The sequence below is a fragment of the Falco naumanni genome, chromosome 6 (assembly GCF_017639655.2).
Source record: "Falco naumanni isolate bFalNau1 chromosome 6, bFalNau1.pat, whole genome shotgun sequence".
Classification (NCBI taxonomy): domain Eukaryota; kingdom Metazoa; phylum Chordata; class Aves; order Falconiformes; family Falconidae; genus Falco; species Falco naumanni.
The window spans coordinates 73,172,543-73,188,298 of record NC_054059.1 but is presented as its reverse complement, the minus strand read 5'-3'; the positions used below and the strand labels follow the sequence as shown (position 1 = coordinate 73,188,298).

At 54.1% G+C, this 15,756-nt stretch overlaps 1 protein-coding gene across 13 annotated transcripts in view; it reads right to left on the bottom strand.

Annotated features, from left to right (window-relative positions):
- Window positions 1–14,382, bottom strand: part of OTOF (otoferlin) — a 115,797-nt gene extending 101,415 nt beyond the window's left edge. For 5 of the 13 annotated variants that reach the window (XM_040599107.1, XM_040599109.1, XM_040599108.1 and 2 more), the window contains exons 1-2: window positions 13,937–14,382; window positions 6,563–6,621 (exon numbers count right to left, since the gene is read on the bottom strand). In XM_040599107.1, the coding sequence (XP_040455041.1) occupies window positions 6,563–6,621; window positions 13,937–14,375 (498 nt within the window). In that variant the 5' untranslated portion in view covers window positions 14,376–14,382. The remainder of the gene's footprint in view (window positions 1–6,562; window positions 6,622–13,936) is intronic. The other 8 variants (XM_040599112.1, XM_040599113.1, XM_040599114.1 and 5 more) reach the window with 3 other exon arrangements.
- Window positions 14,383–15,756: the final 1,374 nt, after the last annotated feature.

The following is a 15,756-nucleotide window of genomic DNA, read 5'->3' as shown; positions in this document are numbered from 1 at the left end:
TTTATCCAATGGAGCTATGCGGTCTGATGGGCCACGGCGCTGAGGAAGCCAAGGGAATGAGACTACAACCATCCATCCCTCCTCCCCTGGCAGCAGCAGCAGCTCCACTCAACCTTTCAAGTCCATTTTTAAAGAGAGATGAACATCCAAGGATTTTGCAAAACATCCATGCCATGTGGACGCCAGCTAAAAAACTCACAATAAACCTTAACTTCACATCTAACTGAGGGACACATTCCAAGAGGTGCTGCATGCTGCCATGGGGACAGTGGCTCATCCCAAATCATCCACCTGTGAGGTTCTCCATCTCCTTCCAAGTCAGAAAGTTGCTCATATGTCACTGTGGTAGACATCTGACCCTCACAGTTTCCCCAGCTCTCCAGTTCTCCATAGCTCATCTCCTGGGACTGATGACCTCATATCCATCAAAAATCCCTCCAGCCATGGCATGATCTCAGTACTACATCACTATTAAAGTAATAGTATAATCGGCAAACTAGTTTCATTCCTTCTCAATAATCTGCCTAGAAACTGGGGGACAGACTCTTTAGCAGGGCCTGTAGCAATAGGACAAGGGGTGATGGTTTTAAGCTGAAAGAGGGGAGATACAGATGAGAGATGAGGAAGAAATCCCTTATGCTAAGGGCAGCGAGGCGCTGGCCCAGGCTGCCCAGAGCAGCTGTGAGTGCCCCATCCCTGGCAGTGCTCAAGGCCAGGCTGGACGGGGCTGGGGGCAGCCTGGGCTGGGGGGAGGGGTCCCTGCCTGTGTGGGGGGGGTGGGATTAGATGTCTTTAAGGGTTCTTCCAACCCAAACCATTCTGTGGTTCTCTGATTCTATAAACTTGCTCTTGCTTCACATTTCACATAGGAAAAGGTATGGGGGACACTGTCACGGGAGAAAAGATAAGTGTGATGCACCAAACGAAGAGAAGTGGCAACCAGACTGTATTTAAGGCTCAAGCGAAACACAGAAAAGGAAGAACAGGATCCTGGGCAGGAGAAGGCTGAGAGGGGACCTGAGTGATGCACACAGGTACCTTAAGGGCCAGTGTCAGGGGGCCGGGGCCGGGCTCTTGTCAGCGGTGCCCAGCGACAGGACAAGGGGCAACGGGCACAAACTGCAGCACAGGGAGCTCCGTGGGGAGAGCAGGAAAAACTTCTTTCCCTTGAGGGTGCCGGAGCACGGGGACAGGCTGCCCAGAGAGGCTGTGCAGTCTCCTTCTCTGGGGACGTCCAGAGCCCACCTGGCTGTGATCCTGCACAGCTGCTGTAGGAGAGCCTGCTTGAGCAGGGGGTGGGCTGGGTGGTCCCAGGGGTCCCTGCCCAGCCCCACCACCCTGGGGTGCTGTGGTCCTGAGCTACCAGACATTTGTGATGACTGTGTATTATAATGGGATGGCTGGAGGAACCCCTGCTCCCCCCTGCTGTATCTGCTATATGTCAGGAGAAAACCAGCCCTGGGTGACAGCTATGCCTGCTCCCTCCATCAGGGCTGGGTCCAGCTGTGTGCCAGATGTGGAAGAGGAAGGCTAGGGAGAGGATGTACAGCTGGAGGAGCATCTCAGAGTGCCTGCACCACTGTTCATAGCCAAGTTGAGAGCAAGCAGCTCTCAGCACGGGGACTCAGCACCATCCTGACCACCTGTGGGCTCCCTCCCCACCAGCCCCATTAGGGAATGCCAGCAGCACCGACCCGGCAGCAGGTCCACCACAGCACAGTGCCATGGCCGGGGTCGCTTCCACAGGCTGCCGCGCTTTCATTGCCCTTCCTCATTCCCTGCCTGGCTGCCTGTTTGTTCTCCCTACTGGTTTTATTGTTAAAAGCCTTTTTAAGAAAAGCCCTGTGCAAAGCTAAGCAAGCGATATCTGCTGGATCAATTTTAGCTGTTTTTATCAACAAAGGGAAGAAAAAAAAGAGGTGGAAGCAGAGAACCGTTTTGGCAGAATGCAGAAGCCAGATTCATCCAGCTAGACAGCTTTAAGGAAGCTGGGAGAGCATCTTTGCAAGCCATGTTTCCCCTTGTTAAGCGATGTCACCCCTTTTCAAGCCATTTCTCCCCTTTTTAAGTCGTATCTCCCTTTTTTCTGTAGCATCTGGGAACCTTGGCTGGATGCTCATCCTGCCTGTCATCTCCAAGCCTGACTAATCAGGGGCATTTCCAGATGTTCAGGTCAAGGCTGTAACTGTGGGTCTTGACTGTACTGGCAGCAGCATCTAAGCCTGTCCTGGTCCCTTTAGGAGAGACTGAATGCAGGCAAGGAAGACCACACAGGACTCATCCACAGCTCTCCATGCCCAACACCAGCACTGGAGTCCCCTTCCCTCCTGTGCTGGGTGCCTGCAGGACAAGCCCCTCCAGGAAGAAACCCTTTGGGGTGCTGGCAGTTCCTGGTTAAGTAAAATACAGCCGTAGTGCCATACAGACCCTTCGGAATAGCCAGCAGCTCATCAGCCCCAGGCTCTGGAGAAGCACAGGTTTTGCATAATTCATTAAGCAATGAATAAAAATAATTGCAAAAGAAATAGAGTGAAACCAAACAAATGGAAACTACTGGTGCAGCCCAAATTCAGCCTGGTAGCGGGCCCTCATGAATGTTAAGCGGTGGCAGGGAAAGCCAATGCCCTCATTAGTGCTGTCAAAAGAAACTTTGGCTTTACATGAACCTAATGTGAATTTTCTGTTTGTCCTCAGCTCTGAGATGAGGCAGGGAGCATCTTCTTCATCCTCACCCCAATTTGTCTGCCCTCACTGAAATGAGAGATCAGCCAGCTCAGCTTCCAAAGCCTTCCCCACATGGGGGATGAGGCATCCCCCCAACCAAGTCACTCCTCAGACACAAGGTCACCATTTTACTCCATTTCAGGGAAAAGCAGAGGGTAACAAGGTAATTTCTGAAGCTTCTGGTTCATAAATGATCAGTGCAAAGAGCCACCTGAGCACTGGGAGGGCACACAGGTAACAGGCGAGTCGCGTGGAGTAACACCCCACCTCTCACCCCACTGGTACTGAATTCATTGCAAAACTGAAGAACTAGGGAGCTGAAGAGGGAATAAAACTGCTTCTGCAGAGGGAGGGCAGGCAGACCATCCTGCTCATCCTTGACTGTCCCAGACTTGCAGTGCCCCTGAGCAGACCCCGTGATACTGCTCCAGCCATCAGGGCTCATCAAGAAGACAGATCAATTTTGGGTATCACAAGCATGACAGACCACATGGACCCATCACCTCCCTGCAAACTCTGCCTGTGGGATATCCCCATACAGGGGGAACAGCTGGGGAAGCATTGAGTGCTGCAGTGATGCAATAATAAAAATTTATTCAGTAAAATTTTCAAACTGGGCTTGTCATCAATGGCATGATGTCTTGCCTTGTGTGTACTCTCAATGGGAAACACCTGCTTTCCTGGATAGCCCCATCAGCTAATTACTCCAGGCAGCACAAGACACACTCCTGAGCTCAGAGCAGGTTGCTTGTCCGTGGCCATTGCACCAGGGAGTCATAGAATCATAGCATCGCTTAGTTGGAAAAGACCTTTAAGATCATCAGGTCCAACCATTAACCCAGCACTGCCAAGCCCACCGCTAACCCATGGCCCTGAGTGCCACATCTACACATTTTTTGAACACCTCCAGAGATGGTGACTCCACCACCTGCCTGGGCAGCCTGTCCCAGTGCTGGACACCCTTTCGGTGAAGAAATGTTTCCCAGTCTCCAACCTAAACCTGCCCTGGTGCAGCCTGAGGCCGTTCCCCCTTGTCCTGTCGCTTGTGACCTGGGAGCAGAGACCGACCCCCTGGCTGCAGCCCCCTCCCAGGCAGCTGTAGGGAGCAGCAAGAGATAACAAGAGATTTAATAGAGGAAGAGGGAAAAGGACTGCATCTCTGCCATCTTTTGGTGTGGCTTGTGCTCTGCCCTACACAACGAGCAGCATGCACCTATGCGAGGACCCAGCCTGTTCCTCCTAAAGGCAGCTCCCTCCAGCTGTGGAGGGGCAGGGACTGGCATTCAGCCTCCCAGTGTGTGCCAGTAGTACTGCTCTTACAGAAAAGGGCAAGCAGCACCCTCCCCATTCCCACCCGTACAGGAGGCACGGCCCACAGGCAAATCTTGCCAATGTGGCTGAATTCTCAGCACGCCCCCAGCAAAGCTGGAAAGGTGAAGCCAGAAATGTAGGCTTGCCTTCCCCTCCAAACTGTAGCAAGGCAGATCTCACCGGCAGTCCCCTGCTGTGCTTCCTGTGTTTTCTGTGCATTGTTCACTGCATGCCACTAGAACACACCAAACTGTTGTGGTTTGGGCCAGTTGGGATAGTGTCAGGTCACGGTGCTACAGCAGGAGCTGTGTCTCACCTGGCATTAGTACACATTTAGGTAACTGAACGCCTTGTGGAGCGGCTACGCACATCTCAGCTCATCTGTTAGATGCTGTGAAGACCTCGCTTGACCCAGAGGATCAAAGCCTGGCTGGTGGGGCAGTTGTTCAGGGCGTGAGCCCTCTTCTACTGGCACAGGAAAGACTTAGGAATATGTTTAACTTTAAAACCACTCATGTTTGGGAGGTCCCAAGCCCCGGAGTAGCCAGCAATTGCACACCCTCATGTCATCTCTGCCAGGGCTCCATGCTGATCTTGGTCCCCAGTGCAAAGTAACCTCTGATTCATGCTGGAGTTTCCTCTGGCTGGAGCCAAGTGCTGATGAGGAAAATCAGGGTATCTGCAGTGTGGGTGAGCAGGGGGCTGTACAGCCTAGCTGCTGCATTTGCATCACCTATCACCCAGCACAAGGAGATGAGAGAAGCCCAAAGATTGGTCCGGACACACAAGATTGCTCCAGATCAACTTGCCTCACCCTGCTGCAGTTCACTTTGTAGATACTACCAGGCTCTCACAGCAGGAATTGCAATAATCATGATCTAAACAGAGAGATGGGGACAGCCTGAGGCTCATCTACCCAGATGCAGTAAGAAGCACTAGAAGAAAATATGGTGCATGCTGATATATACACCTGTGGCTCAAGGGTCTCTTATACCTGCTGTCTGTTAAGCTTTATAGTCCTCGTCCTCCTGATATGCACCAATGCCCATCCTCTCCTCCACACTGCCTGGGACTGCAGCGGGCTCCAAGCTTGGCTGGGATGCTCCAAGATCACCACGCAGCACCAAGCACTCAAAGCAGCCAGTGTCTGGCATCCCACTAAGCCTGAGAAAGCAAGTGGAGCCTCCAGCCCTTCAGCCTCAGCAGAGAAGGATTCAAATCACAAAGGGTTTTGAGATGCAAGCAGCTCTGCCAATGTGCACCTCCGTGGTTGTTATTCAAATCAGTGATTATATTAACAGATTGCTGTGTGCAGACCTATAGAAATCTGCATACCATTAACATCAGCAGCTTCCCCTGGCTACCTCAGCTTTGTAGGACCGTGGTTGGAGCTACATCTCTAGCCACCTTCTCTGTGCTGCACCCATCCCGTGCAGCCCTGGAGCTATCAGGGGCAGATCCCACCCTGTCCCTGCCCTGGACTTACCCTGCCCCTTAAGCCTCCCTGGCAGTTTAGGACAGCCTGAGTTTAAGCTCTCCCCTAAAACCAGGAGCAAGGTCTAATGTGTGCCAGGGCTGCCGAGGAGCAAGGTGGATCTGGGTATGCTTCTGGCTGCACAAGCTGGCAACACCACGGGGAAAATCACCCCACAAACTTACCCCATGCCTAGAACCAGGATGAAACCTTATTTCCTAAAGGTGGAAAAAGCTATATAAAGCAATAAACAGTCTAAAGATCCCAATATTCTTCGTAAGCCCTTGTATTTTTCCACCCCTGGGAACTGGTTATCTTCTACGAGAAACACAAAGCAATCAGAGGAAACATCCATTCTCTTTTGAAAATATATTTCTATTTTGAATGTGACTTCTTAGCAGCACCTCTATTCCCTGCTTGTGTGGGTGACCTTATTTCAATCATCTCAGAATATTTCATTGGTAACTGCTTAAGAAAAGTCTGTATTTTAAAACCACCCAGAACTCGGGTTTCAATTCCTACTCTGTCCCTTTCCAAGCCCAAAGCTGAGCGCTGAAGGCTGGCACAGCACCCAACCAGCACCCAAAGCAGATCAGTGGGGCTGTTACCAGCATGAGCGGAGAGATGCAGGTGGGTACGGAAGGCTGGCAGGCTGAGCATCAACAACTGAGGCACTGGGGACATGAAAAAAGTTTTCCCCCCTGAGGCAAGAAAACTGAGAGCCAAGAGCCCAGAAGGATTTGCCCAGTGGGGACAAGCATTTTTCCCTGAAACTTCAGTGCCAACAACGTGGATTTTTATTATTTTTTTAATTAATCACACCCCAGGGAAAGACTGTAGGGCTGTTTCCACCTCGTGGGACACCCTATGTCCTCAGCTCCAGCCAGGACACAGACAAGAGACCCGTTTAGTACCTGCCAGGAGAAACCCTGGAGCAGACAACAAAGATGCCAACACACTTAAATTGGGGAATGGGGACATTCATCTGGACAGGGAGTCACAGCAAGCAGACCAGATGTGTGAGGCAGACCAGGAGGAAAACACATCTCTTACCTCATCAAACCTGGCCTCGTCCTCACAGTTTTCAATCACTCGGGTGTAGAATGAGAGACCTGGAGGGAAGAGGAGAAGCAGGTTGGTTGCAGTGAGGAGTGAGGCAGCTGGGGTAGCAGGGACGAGTAGGGGCAGCAGAGACCGTAGAGTCGGAGTCTGCAGAGGTGGCCTCTGCACAGCCTGTGGGCATTCCCTGGGGTGGGGAAAAGGCATCTGCGAAGGTGTGAGACCACTCAGGCAAGAGGGTGAATCCAGCTTCAGCTCCTCCATACCGGCACTAAACACCACATTAACCTGCTTAATAGCTAATTAAGAAGGATTTTCTGGAGTGCACTTAATTGGCATATTGAAGTCGTGCTCCATCTATTGCAGAGCAGATGAAACAGAGCAGGGGGATGCGGACTGCGGCTGTTTCAGCAGCGGCTTTTAGATCAGTTGAACCAGGGCTCCTCAGGCTTAGGGGTATTGGTATGCCAGTCTACACACCCCAGAGGCATGCACGAACCCTAAGGGTAAGATTTAGGACCGACTACCCCACGAAAGCCACCCCAGATCCTGCACAGAGCAGAGGATCTTCATGTTGGAGTCCAACCACCCTGACAGCAGCATCCTTGCACTGCCACTGCCCCAGCTATGCCAGCCACTGCCTCGGGGCAGGGATCCGGGCAGGATGAGATGCTCAGACTGCTCTGCCTGTGCAGGCAGGGGAGCCTCAAAAGCCTCTGGTCAGCTGGGAGCAGGGACAGGGTAAGAGGAGGAGCAGCTGCAGAGGGAAAGCCCAGAGAGCAGCCAAGCATGTGCATTAGTTATTGAAATAATCAGGTTTTCCCAAGGATCCCAGCTCCTAGGTTGCCCCATGCTTTCAGCTGTTCTCTGAGGGATAACCTCACCCACCCACACTCCCTGGAATCAATATTTTTAGTTAATATCCAGTTCATAACACTGCAGGAGGAAAAATTACAAAAATGCTAATATTTAATCACTGAATCATATTGAGGCTTTCCCTTCCCAGAAAAGTAACTATCTCCTGGGTAATTTAAAACATCTCTCTCTGTGTGTCAGTCTGGTTTGGGACCAGCACTGCACAGACAACCTGAGGTCAGGGTACATGGATGCCAGGGTACCCCTTGCTGCTGCCAGGTCAACTTTTACTTTATTTTACCAAAGACTGAGGTACCCTGATGACACAGCCCTTGGCAGGGAACGCTCCATCCCTTTCTAATTTAGTTCTTACACAAGGAGGGTCAGAAAATCATTTTGTCAGACTTTCTGCTGCCTGCAGCAGCTGACCTGGGTAAGGCAAACCCAAAAGGTGCATCCTGTATCGCAAACCACTCTCCCAGTTCCCTGCCATGAATCATGGCACCCATGGATGCATGAGTTTCTTGGGGATATAGGCAGAGCACTGTATCTATCTCATGCCAGGCAACTTCAAGTGAGGGTGGAGGAGACCCATGAGCTTCATGGGCTATGGGATGGCTGCCCACCCTCGCCCCATGCACGTTACCTGCCTCCCAGTGCCAAGCGACACAGTGATGGCTCCCTCCTTGCTTTCCGTGGGGTGGGATGTAAGGTGCAGTGGGATGCAGCCCAGCCCCTCCTCACCCAAGGTAGGGGAGCCTCGGTGGGAAATAAGACCATGACTCCACTGGGATGGAGCCAGCAGGAGGAGGGCCACAGAGATACTCAGAGGCTGGAGCAGCTCTGGTGTGGGGACAGGCTGGGAGAGCTGGGGTGGCTCAGCCTGGGGAGACCTTATTGTGACCATTCAGTACTTAAAGGGGGCTTATGAGAGAGATGGTGGTGGTCATTTTAGTAGCGATGGGACAAGGGGGAATGGTTTTAAATTAAAAGAGGGGGGATTCAGACTAGATATAAGAAATATTTTTTTTATATACTGAGGGCAGCAAGGCACTGGCATAAGTTGCCCAGAGAAGCTATGGATGCCCCATCCCTGGAAACATTCAAGGCCAGGTTGGATGGGGCTGGGAGCAACCTGGGCTGGTGGAAGGTGTCCCTGCCTATGGCAAGGGTCTGGGACTAAATGGCCTTTAAAGGTCCTTTCCAACCCAAATCATTGTGTGATTTGATAATTCTAGGACCACACAGCCTCCTAGGTGATGGGACAGACACCACATGCCAAAGGCACAGCCAGCATCTCAGCTTTGGTGTGAGCTCAAGGGGCAGCTGCTGAGCACCCTCATGTAGGTATGGGAGCAAACTACCACAGGTCAGGGGGTGAATCAGCTGTGAGCGAATGCACGAGGAAGCAGGATCTGAAAGACGCTCCAAAGGAGACAATCTGCAACCCGAAATATTTCTCCTAAGAGCATGACTTAAGAGAAGCCAACCCGGTGGGACCCCTCTGCCCTGTCCCCTCCCAATCCAGTGAGCATTACGGTGATGTTTCTTTCATTACAGCAGTATCATTATCCATCTTCCCAGTGGTGCTCCAGGAGTATCCATGAATGATCTCCCTCATTTACACACACTAATCCAGAGACAAAGCCTCGCCAAGAAGCTCTTTATAACCCCATTTGTGATCAGTTAGCTGACAAGCGTTCTAATTGCACCAGGGCACAGGCCCCCTCCTTCACAAATGCAATTAGGCTGGTCTAAGAATGCTAAAAGTGCTATGGGCAAGTGACCCTGTAGGAGCTCAGACCCTGCTAGGGGACAGCAGCATACACCCCCAAAATGGGCACACTGCAGAAAAATCATTTTTCTGCTCTTCCCCTGAAGCCAGCCTGAAGAGCAAGTATTTGCAGAAAATCCCCTGTCACCCCTAGCTGAGTTGCACCTGCAGAGCAAAGAGGTTGAGAGCAACAGCAACTGATCTGGGGCTTTGGAGCCCTGGTCAGCATGCATAGAGCGGCTGCTGTGGAATGATGGGTGCCCTAGAGTCCCTGAAGTCCAAAACCAGCCCCAAATCTGCCTCCTCCTGGGAGGGTCATAAAGGTGAGGGATCCTGTTGATTAACACAATCCAACGCCACAGTGGGAGACAACTCCCTGATACTTAGGGGTGGGAGTGGATTTTGGCCACAGTGCTGGGACAGAGCCTACTTCTCCCCTCCACTTCCAGAAGAGGAGCTGGATAACCTGGCACCTCCCCCTGGCTGCTCCCAGCGGTCCAGAACTGGGAGCTCCTGTTCGTGCCTCAGTTTCTCCTCTTTGCAAAATGCAAATAGTGCAGCTATGGCTCATGGGGGCTGCTGGGAGTGCAGGGATCCCTGGGAGAAGAGGAGCAGCGTTATTCCATAGTCATCCCACACGGCTGTCAGTCTCAGCCCATTCTCAGGAACGCTTTTATCAAGGTTGTGATTTATTAATCTCCCACCTGAGCTGAAGTTGAGCAATGTTTCGGAGCACTGCCCACCTGCAGAAACACACATGGCAGCCTGTCACAGTGGAGTTGAACTCTTTTTAACTTCTTTTCACTCAATAATAGATGTTTTTGGCTGAATGAGCAAACACACACTCGGGGAGCTCTGCCTGAACCCCCCAGGCTGTGCTGCCAACAGGTGAGGAGAGGGAGAAGGCTGGATAGCAGCTTGACTAGCAAAAAGCATCCCTCTCTGTGGTGCTCAGTAACTCCAGGAAGGCCAGGGTGCTGAGAAGTATCAGCACAACACTCAACCTTTGAGTTGCTGTGAAGAGCACTGAGGGATGTGAGGCTGGTGGAGGTCACCTCACTCCACGCTAAAGGGGTCTAAAGCTCTTCTAGAATCACTGGAAAAAGGCAGGAGACTCTTCCCTCTGGAGACTTTGGTACCACAACCCAACTGTCCACAGCTGGATGCTCTACCAAGCCTGGGACCAGGCTCTAGGCCAATGTGCCTGTCTCCATCCCATCCCATCCCATCCCATCCCATCCCATGGCAGGGGTTAGCCCAGGGCTGGGCAGTTCTAGGGCAGTTTGGATGGGCCCTGGTTGGAGTGAAGAGCTGTGGCTAGCCTGGGTGGGGATCAGGGCAGCAATGGCACAGCATCATTTTAATCAAACAACAAAAATGCAGCCAGGTGGTTAAAGAGTCAGCCAGAGAGGATGAGGCAGTCAACAGGACAAATAATGCAACTTCATAGCAGCACTGAACTTGCCACACCATGACTCTGCTGCCCACCATTCCCAAAGTCTCATGAGCCAAGGGGACAGCAAAGCATTGCCTGAGCCACAGATCCATTAAACACTGGAGAAGCTCTGCCCCATCCACACGCCAAGTGCCCACAGTGCTGGGATGCTTCGTGGCCACCTCCAGTGTGGGACCAGGTGGGGAGCAGATCCTGTTCCCAGCTCCAGGTGTACTTATGGACCCACCAGCACAACAGCATCATAGCCATGTCCTAAGCACCCTGGAGGCAGGAAAGCCTTCACGCAGAAGGCAGTGCAGTACATCCTCAGAGTTGAGTGTCACCTGCTGAAACCCAGCACTGAGACCCACCTGTGCTGTGCTGAGACCTGACTCAGGCACCAGCAGAACCCAGGCCTGCTTCATCCAAAGCAATCAGCAATCCGGCATAAACCAATCCTCACACGCACCACCAAGCATGCCAAGAAAAGACCGAGAACATGCAAGAACTCCTAGCTCACTATTAATACAACTGTTGAAATCCATGGTGTGTCAGAAAGATCACCTTTCCATAAGGATCATACTGCTTATGTATCTTCACAGTGTGGTAATTCCAGTCCCCTCACCCAGAACGAGGTCCTGTCCCCCATGCAAGGTCCTGTCCCAGACTCACATCTCACGTTAGCCAGCACCCCAGGCTCGCTGCTCTTCCACAACCCAAAATGATGCTGCTACACCTCAAAGAGGCATCCAGGGGATCTGCCCCTGGACTTCTCTGTCCACAGGGCAGACATGGAGCTGCCTCTGCTTGTTCCCCTTTTGGGGCAAGGAATTTGAGTAAGATGTAGAGAGGCTTTGGAGCTAAATGATTACATAAGACACTAAACTGCTGTTCCACGTACAGGCAAGTTTTCTGCAGTTTTGGACACAAAGTGAGTGGCATGAACAGGGAATGAGCCCCAACCCCTCTCTACCCACCATTCCATCTGAGGGATGGGTTGGTCCTGGCCCTCCTGCCTGCTGCCTTCACTGGCCCTACCACACATGGGATCGCTTCCTGACCCACCTCCACCACCCTTTTAGCAGCAGGACATTGCTACCCATGACCTCAGGATCCAGCCCTGCTGGGTCTGGTCACCAGGAGCCTCTCCTCTAGCACCAAGCTTGCAGAAGGCAGCAGCATCAGGTGTCCCAGTCCTGAGCTCTGTGCCTGCCCAGCATGAGCAGGGGAAGAGGCATCCCTGCCTGCAGGTATCAGTAATACCGCTACAAGCATAGCATGAGACTAAACCCCCTCTTTGCACAGAAATCAATTGCAGCAAGATACCAGGAAAAAAATTTCTGAATCCTGACCCAGCCATCCTTGAAGATGAAACCAAATTTCTCCCCTGGGAAAGAAATGTCCATGGGAGACCAGCTTCTAATGGCTCAGCACCGGGGAAGGAGACACAGCTGTGAAGTTTAGTGTCATCCTCCCAGGATGGTGTGACAGCAATAGCAATCCTGCAACACACAGAAGTCAGCTCATGCCTGGGAGGGGAATGGCAATGGCAATGGGATCATGGGGGGGCCTGGAGAAATGTCCTGGCACCCCGTGAGGGCTCTGACAAAGGAACTAGCAGGAGCATGAGAAGGTGGGCACAGCAGGAGCACAGTGGGTGCAGCACTGATCTCAGAGCATCTCAGAGTGGGTGTCATTCCTTTGCCCATTGCTTGGACCATAGGGTCTCACAGTGGCTCTTAAGCAAAGATGTCTCTGCTGCGGGGACAGGCTGGGAGAGCTGGGGTGGCTCAGCCTGGGGAGGAGAAGGCTGCGGGGAGACCTTAGAGCACCTGCCAGCGCCTAAAGAGGCCGGCAAGAAAGCTGGGGAGGGGCTTTGGGCAAGGGCAGGTGGCGATGGCACACGGGGGAATGGCTTTACCTGAGAGAGGGGAGATGGAGATGAGAGATGAGGAAGAAATTCTTCCCTGTGAGGGCGGCGAGGCGCTGGCCCAGGCTGCCCAGAGCAGCTGTGGGTGCCCCATCCCTGGCAGGGCTCAAGGCCAGGCTGGACGGGGCTGGGGGCAGCCTGGGCTGGAGGGAGGGGGCCCTGCCTGTGGTGGGGAGGTGGGGGCGTGGGACTAGATGGTCTTCAAGGTCCCTTCCCACCCAGACTGTTCTGTGATTCTGTGTCACAGCAGGGACAGATCCTGCCTGTTCAACAGGATTAGGTGCCAGGCTCAGGGCCAGGCACACTCAACACGGGTTCTCCTCACTGGGAGCACCCGTGGTGGCCTTTGGCCCTCCTGCAGACCCCCTTGCCCCACTGCCAGGGGAGGAGGGCGGGAGGAGGGCGGGAGGGGGGCGGGGGATGCCTAGGGTGGCTTAGGGCTGGGGCCACTCCAGGCTTCAAGCCAGCGGGGGGGGCACGACCTGTTCCCAGAGATGCTACTTAACTGCCCCTGTGCTGATGTGGGGAGGCAGGGACAGGAAAGTAAAGGGGTAATTGTACCTTTTTAATGACTTTACACCCGCTAAGGCAGTGCAGGGAGGGCCACTTCAGACAGTGCTGACTGCCCTGGCTTGGAGGTGATGAAAATACCTGCTCCCCTGCTCTCCTGCGGCTATTCCCCACTTCTGGCACTGACAAACCACCCCACAGCTGCCTCTGCACGCTGGTGTGCTCCCACATGCGGGAAGATGGATCCCGTGGGCTCACACCCAGCCTGCCCCAAGCCCCCAGGTGCCTGGAAATGGTTTGGCTGCTGCTGAGGGTACACACTGCTGGAGAGTTTTTGTGCTTTTTGCAGCTTGCTTCGGAGCTGGCGTGGATCCAAGGAGAAGAACCAAGGCTGCAGCATCCTTAGAAGAAACCCAAGCACACACCAGGTTCCCGCACCAGGCAAGTTCTCCTCCTGTCCCTGCCAGTGACACTTTCTTGGGGACACAGCTTCATGACCAAGCCCGTGACCCTACAGCAGGAACCTCCGGCTGGGGCTGGGTCCTGCTCCCGGGGAGGGGGGAGTTTGTCACCCCGGGACTTGCCCCTGGATGAATGAATCCCCCTGCCCAGGGGGTTAATGGGGGACCTGCAGTGTCCCAGGCCGGGTGCAGGCGGGCAGGGGGACCCCAGGAGAGCAACTCTGGTGAGGGGGTGCTCATGCCCCAGTCGAGGAGGGGTGGGCAGCCCTTAAGGGCTCGCATCCCCCCTTCCCAACCTAAGCACGGCCGGTGGAGGGGAAAGTGAGGCGGGGGGGGCGGGGAGGCGGCGGCAGGGAGCAACCCATCCCGGGACCCTCCCCGACAGCCCCCCCCTCCCCGCTACCTCGGAAAGCCGCTTTGGCGATGCGGTCGGCTTTGCCGCGGAGGCCGGAGACGGTGCGGAGCTGCAGCAGCAGAGCCATGGTGCGGAGCGGGCTGGTGCCGGCTGGCAGCGGGACGATGCGCTGTGTGCGGTACGGGGCGCGGGGCGCTGCGCTGCGCGGGGTGCGGTACGGTGCGCGGTGCCGGGCTGCGCTCCGAAGCGCGGTGCGCTGAGCGGGGCGGGGTGCAGTACGGTGTGCAACACGGTGCGCGGGGCGGTGCGCGGAGCCGCGGGGCGGTGCCCCCCCCCCCCCAACAATTCGCCGTTGAACCCTCCCCACCACCACCCACCCCCCGGGGAAGCCGGGTGGTTGGGGGGGCGGGGGAGGGGGCGGGCTGCAGAGAACTTCCCGCTCCGGTTGCAGGCGGTTGTGAGTGGGGAAACTGAGGCAGCGCCGCATATCTCCCCGGCCCCAGCACGGCATCTGCAAGCTGGAGCCTCTGGGACAAGAGTGTGCACCCACAACACCCCTCTCCCCCCCCCCTCCCCCCAAACCGTACCGCACGGTGCGGGGTGCGCAGGAAGACCTGAGCTCAGCCCACACTGCCTGGGACCACCAAGGGCCAGCCAGCGCTGGGACCCGGCACTGTGGGCTATTCTCCGTGTGTGTGTCCCTGCCACGATGCCCACCGGTGGCACACGTTGCTAAGAGCACACGGCAGAGCCCATGGCTGTGGCAGTAGGGCCGCTGGGGCACAGCCCTTCAGCTGGACCATGAAGTCTGGAGCAGAGGGTGGGACGCGTCTTGCCGCGGTGCTGGATGCAGGAAAGTCCCTGGCAGTGTTGGTGGCATCCCAGCCTGGAAGAGCCGCTGCCCAAACGCCAGCAGTGCTGCGCTCTGCTGCATGCTTATACGAGCTGCAGTACGCTCCGCTCGGCACGTTTGCCATGCTCTACGCTCAGCCTCAACAGGACACAGTGGAATTTCCAGATATAAGTGGTTTATAATCAGCTTTACAATCTGGACTCGGGTCCTGCCTGTAGGGTTGCACGTGAACACCTTTCCTGGGGTCTTCCAGTTGTCCTTTATTTCAAGGATGATGATTAATGCATGCATTTAGGAAGAGGAAGAGCACAGGGACAAGGGTCTTCAAGCCTCATACATCTTCCTTTCCTGCTTGGGCTCTTCCAGGAAAAATCCATCTGTGGTCAAGCATGAAATCAAGAGAGCTTCAGCATCATCAGAGAGAAGCGAGGGTGAAATCTTCACAAATAAATAATAAAACACTGGAAATAAGACATCTGTTTCCACCTGCCACATCAGGTTCTGTTAGAGAGGCTGGATTGCTGTCGTCCTGCCAGCAGCAAACATCACTGTGCTTGTTCATAAGTGCATGAGAGAGAAGAAACTTGTGGGGATTAACAGCGCGTGCCATTTCTCATTAGGTTTATAATTAACTCCTGGCAGCAGGGAGGGAGGAGGTGGCAGTGTGCAGGGTGCCGACCGGTGCTGAGGGATCCGGGAAAGGCAGATTTGTCATAACATTGGGAGGGGAAGGTGCAGCCCTGCCCAAGCTGGTCCGTGACATGCGCCCATGTCAGAGTTCAGGAGATGAGGCCATGTGTGACCCGGAGATGGGTCCAGTGTGTCCCATACTGCTAAACCAGCATTTTTTGGTCCCTAGTTGGCCTTTTTCAGCTGAGCCATCCAGACTGGTGCTGCTTTTGCAACCCCCTTCACCCTTCTGCCTTCAGCCTTGCTAAAAAGCTGGATTTTGGAGGCAATGAGGGGGTTTTTTTTGTTTATCCTGATTGTTTGGAGGGGATCTCATGCTTTTTGC